This window comes from Coregonus lavaretus, assembly GCF_964263955.1.
Source record: "Coregonus lavaretus genome assembly, contig: HAP1_SCAFFOLD_3307, whole genome shotgun sequence".
Taxonomy (NCBI): Eukaryota; Metazoa; Chordata; class Actinopteri; order Salmoniformes; family Salmonidae; genus Coregonus; species Coregonus lavaretus.
Genome location: NW_028166590.1, coordinates 56,197 through 65,033, shown reverse-complemented (window position 1 = coordinate 65,033; position 8,837 = coordinate 56,197). Strand labels below are relative to the sequence as shown.

The following is an 8,837-nucleotide window of genomic DNA, read 5'->3' as shown; positions in this document are numbered from 1 at the left end:
AAGGCTGTGGTCCTATAGGGGTTAGTGTCTGTCTGTCTGTCTGTGTTTAAATGGACGCCTCTGTGCTGTGGTCCTATAGGGTTAGTGTCTGTCTGTCTGTGTTTAGATGGACGCCTCTGTGCTGTGGTCCTATAGGGTTAGTGTCTGTCAGTCTGTCTGTGTTTAAATGGACGCCTCTGTGCTGTGGTCCTATAGGGTTAGTGTCTGTCAGTCTGTCTGTGGTCCTCTAGGGTTAGTGTCTGTCAGTCTGTCTGTGTTTAAATGGACGCCTCTGTGCTGTGGTCCTATAGGGTTAGTGTCTGTCAGTCTGTCTGTGTTTAGATGGACGCCTCTGTGCTGTGGTCCTATAGGGTTAGTGTCTGTCTATCTGTCTGTGTTTAAATAGATGCCTCAGACATCCACTGCAGCACAGCGTCAATCTGTCTAATTCTAGGCCGATACAGATAGCCGTTATTGGATATAAATTCATGGAAGGACCCATCTGTCCACATAAGAGGGGTGAATCTATGGAGACCTCTGGTAGTTCTGGTGGGACCCTGAGCCCTCCCTCGTCAGAGGGGTTATTCTGCTCAGAGAGGTCCTCTGTGCTGTGGTCCTATAGGGTTAGTTCAGCTGCCTGTGGTCCTATCCTATAGGGTTAGTTCAGCTGCCTGTGGTCCTATCCTATAGGGTTAGTTCAGCTGCCTGTGGTCCTATCCTATAGGGTTAGTTCAGCTGCCTGTGGTCCTATCCTATAGGGTTAGTTCAGCTGCCTGTGGTCCTACAGGGTTAGTTCAGCTGCCTGTGGTCCTATAGGGTTAGTTCAGCTGCCTGTGGTCCTATCCTATAGGGTTAGTTCAGCTGCCTGTGGTCCTATCCTATAGGGTTAGTTCAGCTGCCTGTGGTCCTGTCCTATAGGGTTAGTTCAGCTGCCTGTGGTCCTATCCTATAGGGTTAGTTCAGCTGCCTGTGGTCCTATCCTATAGGGTTAGTTCAGCTGCCTGTGGTCCTATCCTATAGGGTTAGTTCAGCTGCCTGTGGTCTATCCTATAGGGTTAGTTCAGCTGCCTGTGGTCCTATCCTATAGGGTTAGTTCAGCTGCCTGTGGTCCTATCCTATAGGGTTAGTTCAGCTGCTTGTGGTCCTATCCTATAGGGTTAGTTCAGCTGCCTGTGGTCCTATAGGATTAGTTCAGCTGCCTGTGGTCCTATCCTATAGGGTTAGTTCAGCTGCCTGTGGTCCTATCCTATAGGGTTAGTTCAGCTGCCTGTGGTCCTATCCTATAGGGTTAGTTCAGCTGCCTGTGGTCCTATAGGGTTAGTTCAGCTGCCTGTGGTCCTATCCTATAGGGTTAGTTCAGCTGCCTGTGGTCCTATCCTATAGGGTTAGTTCAGCTGCCTGTGGTCCTATCCTATAGGGTTAGTTCAGCTGCCTGTGGTCCTATCCTATAGGGTTAGTTCAGCTGCCTGTGGTCCTATCCTATAGGGTTAGTTCAGCTGCCTGTGGTCCTATCCTATAGGGTTAGTTCAGCTGCCTGTGGTCCTATAGGATTAGTTCAGCTGCCTGTGGTCCTATAGGGTTAGTTCAGCTGCCTGTGGTCCTATCCTATAGGGTTAGTTCAGCTGCCTGTGGTCCTATCCTATAGGGTTAGTTCAGCTGCCTGTGGTCCTATCCTATAGGGTTAGTTCAGCTGCCTGTGGTCCTATCCTATAGGGTTAGTTCAGCTGCCTGTGGTCCTATCCTATAGGGTTAGTTCAGCTGCCTGTGGTCCTATAGGGTTAGTTCAGCTGCCTGTGGTCCTATCCTATAGGGTTAGTTCAGCTGCCTGTGGTCCTATCCTATAGGGTTAGTTCAGCTGCCAGCTTTCCTGTCCAGGTCACACTGTACGTCACGACCCTGACAGCATATTCCTATGCGATGACCCTGAGCACTACTGGTCCAGACCCTCAATGCTTCATGCTGAGGCCTACAATGCAGCTGGTCTGATGAGACCCATTTTGTCCTCAGACCTGTTTGTTAGCGCTGTAGGTGGTGTCTCTACTGGTCTAAAACTAACCTTTTAGTCTACCAGCCACGCTGGCAGCTAACGACTCCGATAGTTTAACCAGCCGAAATATTACACCAAAAAACACTAAACTAAATGGATGAGCGTTGCTTAGTAATGTTTCTAAATCATGGAATGTATTACTAGTAAGAAGTAATGTGGTATATTGCTCCATTTAATTTAATATTTTGTGAGTTTAAAGAAAATATTATAAATCAGGAGACAAAAAAATATTCTGCTGCCCTTTTAAGGTTACCGTGGTAACAACTTCTCTTCTCTAGCAGTGGAAGAGAACTCCAACAATATAAATATCCAAGAAACATGAGGATTAAAGTCTCACTTTAGTATTTAGACCAACTTTTATGCGCATTGCTTCCAAAGAAAACGAATCTTTCTGCACTTCACTCACAGTGAAAACAGCCCTCAGCCGGGCAGTGTTGCTGCGTCTGATGGAATTGCTATAAGGTTAGGATTCCTATTTCTTTGTGCATTAGCAGTTATGAGAAAACACGGCAGAAATACTTAAACAGCTACTGCAGCATTTATTTAGCTTTTACTGGCACATGGCACCTTTACTAATGTGTTCCTACCTCTCTCTCTCTCTCTCTCTCTGTCTGTCTGTCTCTCTCTGTCTGTCTCTCTCTCTCTCTCCTCTCTCTCCTCTCTCTGTCCATCTCTCGCTGTCTCTCTCTCTCTCTCTCTCCCTCTCTGTCTCTCTCTGTCCGTCTGTCTCTCTGTCCATCTCTGTCTCTCTCTCTCTCTCTCTCTCTCTCTCTCTCTCTCTCTCTCTCTCTCTCTCTCTCTCTCTCTCTCTCTCTCTCTCTCTCTCTCTCTCTCTCTCTCTCTCTCTCTCTCTCTCTCTCTCTCTCTCTCTCTCTCTCTCTCTCTCTCTCTCTCTATGCAGGTACATGTACTGGACGGACTGGGGTGAGGTTCCTAAGATTGAGCGAGCGGGGATGGACGGGACGAGCAGAGCCATGATCATCGATAAGGATATCTACTGGCCGAACGGTCTCACGCTGGACTACAGCCAGGAGAAACTGTACTGGGCCGACGCCAAGTTCAACTTCATACACCGCTCCAATCTGGACGGCACTGGGAGGTACAGTAATCAACCAACCGACCAATCAGCGTTTATGATGTATTGTCCCGTTGCTGGGTAATTTGGTTCCAGCATAATAAAAGCATGTACAGTGGATAATATAATATTTCAGATGTATGACCAAGCAGCCTGCTTTTACCGCCACATAACTGGTGTCTACAGGGCCGTCACAGTGTTCACACTCCTCGACCTTTTCCACATTTTGTTGCGTTACGGCCTGAATTTAAAATGGATTACGTTGAGATTTTGTCACACAATACCACAGTGGAATAAGGGTTGTAGGAATGTTTACACATTTAATTAAAAATAAAAAGCTGAAGTATCTCGAGTCAGTATCTCGAGTCAGTATCTCGAGTCAGTATCTTGAGTCATTTTACAGGACGGTGAAATCTTAGTTAATCGTTGTTTTTACTTTAATATACTATATTTAGAAAGCATATGTAATTTCAAGCCTTTCATTTCAAGTTTTGTTGAATAGAAAATACATCATATAAAATATTTCATATTTCTATTTTATTTGTACTGTGTACTTGATCCTTTGTCCTCAAAAGTGACTGCACCTCAGCAATGTATAACTGCTTTTACCAGAAAGGTGAGATTTTAATGCAGTGTTACTAGTTATTGTTTATTGCCCTCATGATAAATAATTACTTTTGGGCATTACGTAAATTACATTTTATAGTTACATTTAACTGGTTAATGGCTGTGATAGGACAAAACTGAGGATGGATCAACAGCATTGTAGTTACTCCACAATACTAACCTAAATGACAGTGTGAAAAGAAGGAAGCCTGTACAGAATATTCCAAAACACGCTTCCTGTTTGCATTAAAGCACTAAAGTAAAACTGCAAATAATGTGGCAAAGAAATTAACTTTTTGTCCTTAATACAAAGCGTTAATTTTGGGGAAAATCCAACACATCACATCACTGAGTACCACTCTTCATATTTTCAAGCATGGTGGTGGCTGCATCATGTTACGGGTATGCTTGTCATCGGCAAGGACTAGGGAGTTTTTCAGGATAGAAAGAAACGGAATAGGGTAAAATCCTAGAGGAAAACCTGGTTCAGTCTGCTTTCCACCAGACACTGGGAGATAAATTCACCCTTTCAGCAGGACAATAACCTAAAACACAAGGCCAAATCTACACTGGAGTTGCTCACCAAGATGACATTAAATGTTCCTGAGTGGTCTAGTTACAGTTTTGACTTAAATTGGCTTGAAAATCTGTGGTAAGACTTGAAAATGGCTGTCTAGCAATGATCAACAACCAACTTGACAGAGCTTGAATAATTTAAAAAAGAATAATGTGCAAATATTGCACAATCCAGATGTGCAAAGCTCTTAGAGACTTACCCAGAAAGACTCACATCTGTAATCGCTGCCAAAGGTGATTCTAACATGTATTGACTCATCTTGTCTCTGTCTTGTCTCTGTGTGTCTCCAGGGAGGTGGTGGTTAAGGGAGACCTCCCCCACCCCTTCGCTCTGACGCTGTACGAGGAGACTCTGTTCTGGACTGACTGGAACACTCATTCCATCCAATCCTGTCAGAAACAGACTGGGGAGGATCGGAGGAAGGTCCACTCAGACATCTTCTCTCCCATGGACATACACGTCTACAGCCAGAAGAGACAGCCACTACGTAAGAACGCACATCCAATCATTGGTCCCACTCACCACGATCAACAGGCTCCTCAACCCAAAACAGAATATAGAATGATCAGGGCCCAGTCACCTTTCCTCCTCTCTGTGATCGGCTAGCTAGGTCTAGGACAATAGAAGATCGATGATCGGCTTGCAAGGTCTAGGACAGTAGAAGATCTGTGAGGGGCTAGCTAGGTCTAGGACAATAGATCTGCTAGCTAAATCTAGGACAACAGAATATTTGTGTTCGACTAGCTAGGTCTAGGACAATAGAAGCCCTGTTCTCTTGAGGTTGAATTGAAATCATTTCTCACAGTGCAGAGGGGCCTGCTACATGGTAATGCCCCTGCTGTAACCCCCCCCCCCCCCCCCACCCCACGCATGCACAGCTGTCTCCAGGGTCGTGTCTACACTTGACACTTACATGCGACTTCTGCTATCAGAATACAAAGATCACATTGAAATACAAAGATCACATTGAAAAGACGGGTCTAGACGGACAAGTCTCTTTGTGGTCTGACTGTGTTCAGATCTGTCTGACCACTTCAGGAGGTGGTCAGGGGATGCATTGTGTGCGGATTTCTCCTCAGTCTGGACGCCGTCAGGCTACCGAAGGCGCGTACAGTGGGCGACTCATCAGCGCTCGTCCCACAAGTCTCCAGAGAACTTGAGTTTTGGGACCGAGAGGCACGTGTGAGGAATGTGTTTTGTTGGTCTCATAAATGCTAGCCAGCTAGCTAATAGAAAAACAATGTTCTGTTTGGCTAGTTATGCTAACCCGTTTGCAATCCCTTTAGCGTTGCTTGCTAGCTTGTTGGCTAGCTACAGAGGTTAGCTGGCTAGTTAGCTACCGTAGTTAGCTTCTGCCATAAGTTTTATTATTATCATATTTGGCCTGATCCACCGTTTTGTAGAATGCATACTGGCATTTGAATATAGCACGGGAAAAAGGGAATCTGGACACACTGTGGACACGGTAGACACATTTACATGTAGGTGTAGACGCCATGACGCTTTCGGATTTCCATGATCAGAATACCAAAGCTGCATGAACTGTCACGTCTAGCCGCTGACAGGATTAGTCGAGTCATAATGACCTCACCAACACATGGACCTCACCATGACCAGATCGGTGGTTAAGAGACTCTATTTACAGCAGTATGTTGACGCCCCTTCAAATGATTGGATTGGGCTGTTTCAGCCACACACGTTGCTGACGGATGTATAAAATCGAGCACACAGCCGTGCGATCTCCATAGACAAACGTTGGCAGCTGAATGGCCCGTACTGAAGAGCTCCGTGACTTTCAACGTGGCACCGTCATAGGATGCCACCGTTCCAACACGTCAGTCAAATTTCGGCCATGCCACGGTCAACTGAAGCGCGTAGCACGGAGAAATCGTCTGCCCTCGGTTGCAACACTCGCTAGCGAGTTCCGAACTGCCTCTGGAGCAACGTCCGCACAAGAGCTGTTGGTCGGGAGGTGTCCACATCCTTCCGGTCATGTACTGTACTCTTCAGTACTCACACAATCCAGCCTCACATTCTGGCACAGAGACTCATTCGGGACTTTTCCTTAGATGGGGGGCTGGTTTTGTGGCTGTTGGACTTCCTGAGCCAACGCTCACAGCGAGTCAAAATAGGTCCCCATGTGTCGGATATACGCAATACCAACACAGGCTCTCCTCAGGGATGTGTTTTGTCCCCACTTCTGTACATCTTGTACACTAATAGTTGTACTAGTTCCCATACTGACAGACACCTCGTTAAGTTCGCTGATGACACTGCCTTGATCAGCCTGTTGCATGATGACGAGGAACATCATGGCCCGGTCCTAGATGACTTTGTAGAGTGGTGTGAGGAATCACACTTGGTCCTCAATACTAACAAGACCAAAGAGATGTGCATAGACTTCAGGAAGCGTACAACACCTACCTCTGCAACATCTATCAGAGGCCAGAATATAGAGATTGTAGAGGAATATAAATATCTGGGTGTCTTTTTGGACAGTAAGCTTCAGTGGAGTAAATGTACAGACCAGATCTACAAAAAGAGCCAACAGAGACTGTACTTTCTAAAAAAGTTGGGTTCTTTTAATATAGACTGTACTATATTGACTCTGTTTTACAAATCCTTTATTGAGAGTATTTTAACTTTTTGTATTGTTTGTTGGTTTGGCAATGCCACTGTCAGTCAGAGAAACATGCTGAGAAGGATTATTACCACAGCAAGTAAGGTACTTGGAGTCAAACAGACAGGCCTGGATGAGATCTTTAAGGTCAGGGCCCTCCGTAAGGCTCACAAAATCATTTTAGACCCAAGTCACCCCCTGTACCTGGACTTTGAATTACTCCCCTCTGGGCGTAGGTATAGGGCACCCCTCAGCAGGAAAAATAGAACGAGACAATCATTTGTGCCAGGTGTGATATCCCTCTTAAATAGCTCGGGCAAATGTTCCCATTGACCCCGTAAGGCCAGCAGGCTAGTCTTTGTTTTAAATGTTTTATTTCTTATTTCTTACTTTTATTGGTGCGTGACTGTTATTGAAAGTTGTATTGTCAATCTTGTTTTGTATTTAACGCCACTTTAAATGTGTACATGACACTGCAACAAAATTTCCCCATGGGGACAATAAAGTAAGTAAGTAAGTAAGTCAGAGATAATGTTTACGTCCCAAAATGGCACCCTACTTTGGTCAAAGCAGCACACTAAATCGGGAATAGGGTGCCATTTGGGACACTAGAGCGATAATGAATGAATAGTAGTGTATATGAGGTGTTTGTATGTAGAATGGGGCCTCTGACGGCATGTTGTTTCCTTCCTAAACAGTGTCTTCACCATGCTCGGTGGAGAACGGAGGGTGCTCCCACCTCTGCCTCCTGTCTCCTATCGAACCGTACTACCAGTGTGCCTGTCCCACCGGAGTCCAGCTGCTAGAGGACAACAAGAGATGCAGAGACGGTGAGACCTACGCCCCAACCCCCCTTCTGAGACCTACGCCCCAACCCCCCCCTTCTGAGACCTACCCCCCTGCTGAGACCTACGCCCCAACCCCCCCTTCTGAGACCTACCCCCCTTCTGAGACCTACGCCCCAACCCCCCCTTCTGAGACCTATGCCCCGACCCCCCCCCCCCCCCCTTCTGAGACCTACGCCCCAACCCCCCCCTTCAGAGACCTACCCCCCCTGCTGAGACCTACGCCCCTGCTGAGACCTACACCCCAACCCCCCCTTCAGAGACCTACGCCCCAACCCCCCCTTCTGAGACCTACCCCCCTGCTGAGACCTACGCCCCAACCCCCCCTTCAGAGACCTACCCCCCAACCCCCCCTTCTGAGACCTACGCCCCAACCCCCCCTTCTGAGACCTACCCCCCTGCTGAGACCTACACCCCAACCCCCCCTTCAGAGACCTACGCCCCAACCCCCCCTTCTGAGACCTACCCCCCTGCTGAGACCTACGCCCCAACCCCCCCTTCAGAGACCTACCCCCCAAACCCCCCTTCTGAGACCTACCCCCCAACCCCCCCTGCTGAGACCTACGCCCCAACCCCCCCTTCTGAGACCTACCCCCCAACCCCCCCTTCTGAGACCTACCCCCCAACCCCCCCTTCTGAGACCTACCCCCCTGCTGAGACCTACGCCCCAAACCCCCCTTCTGAGACCTACGCCCCAACCCCCCCTTCTGAGACCTACGCCCCAACCCCCCCCTTCTGAGACCTACCCCCCAACCCCCCCTGCTGAGACCTACGCCCCAACCCCCCCTTCTGAGACCTACCCCCCTGCTGAGACCTACACCCCAACCCCCCCTTCAGAGACCTACGCCCCAACCCCCCCTTCTGAGACCTACCCCCCTGCTGAGACCTACGCCCCAACCCCCCCTTCTGAGACCTACCCCCCTTCTGAGACCTACGCCCCAACCCCCCCCTTCTGAGACCTACGCCCCAACCCCCCCTTCTGAGACCTACCCCCTGCTGAGACCTACGCCCCAACCCCCCCTTCTGAGACCTACCCCCCCTGCTGAGACCTACCCCCCAACCCCCCCTGCTGAGACCTACGCCCCAAC

General features: G+C 48.2%; 1 protein-coding gene across 1 annotated transcript in view; it reads left to right on the top strand.

Moving 5' to 3' along the window:
* Window positions 1-2,931: 2,931 nt before the first annotated feature.
* The window catches only part of lrp6 (low density lipoprotein receptor-related protein 6), a gene marked incomplete at both ends in the record, with an annotated part of 60,422 nt that continues 54,516 nt past the window's right edge, over window positions 2,932-8,837 (top strand). The window contains 3 exons of the mRNA XM_084189783.1: window positions 2,932-3,125; window positions 4,575-4,771; window positions 7,603-7,734. Coding sequence (XP_084045909.1) covers window positions 2,932-3,125; window positions 4,575-4,771; window positions 7,603-7,734 — 523 coding nt within the window. The remainder of the gene's footprint in view (window positions 3,126-4,574; window positions 4,772-7,602; window positions 7,735-8,837) is intronic.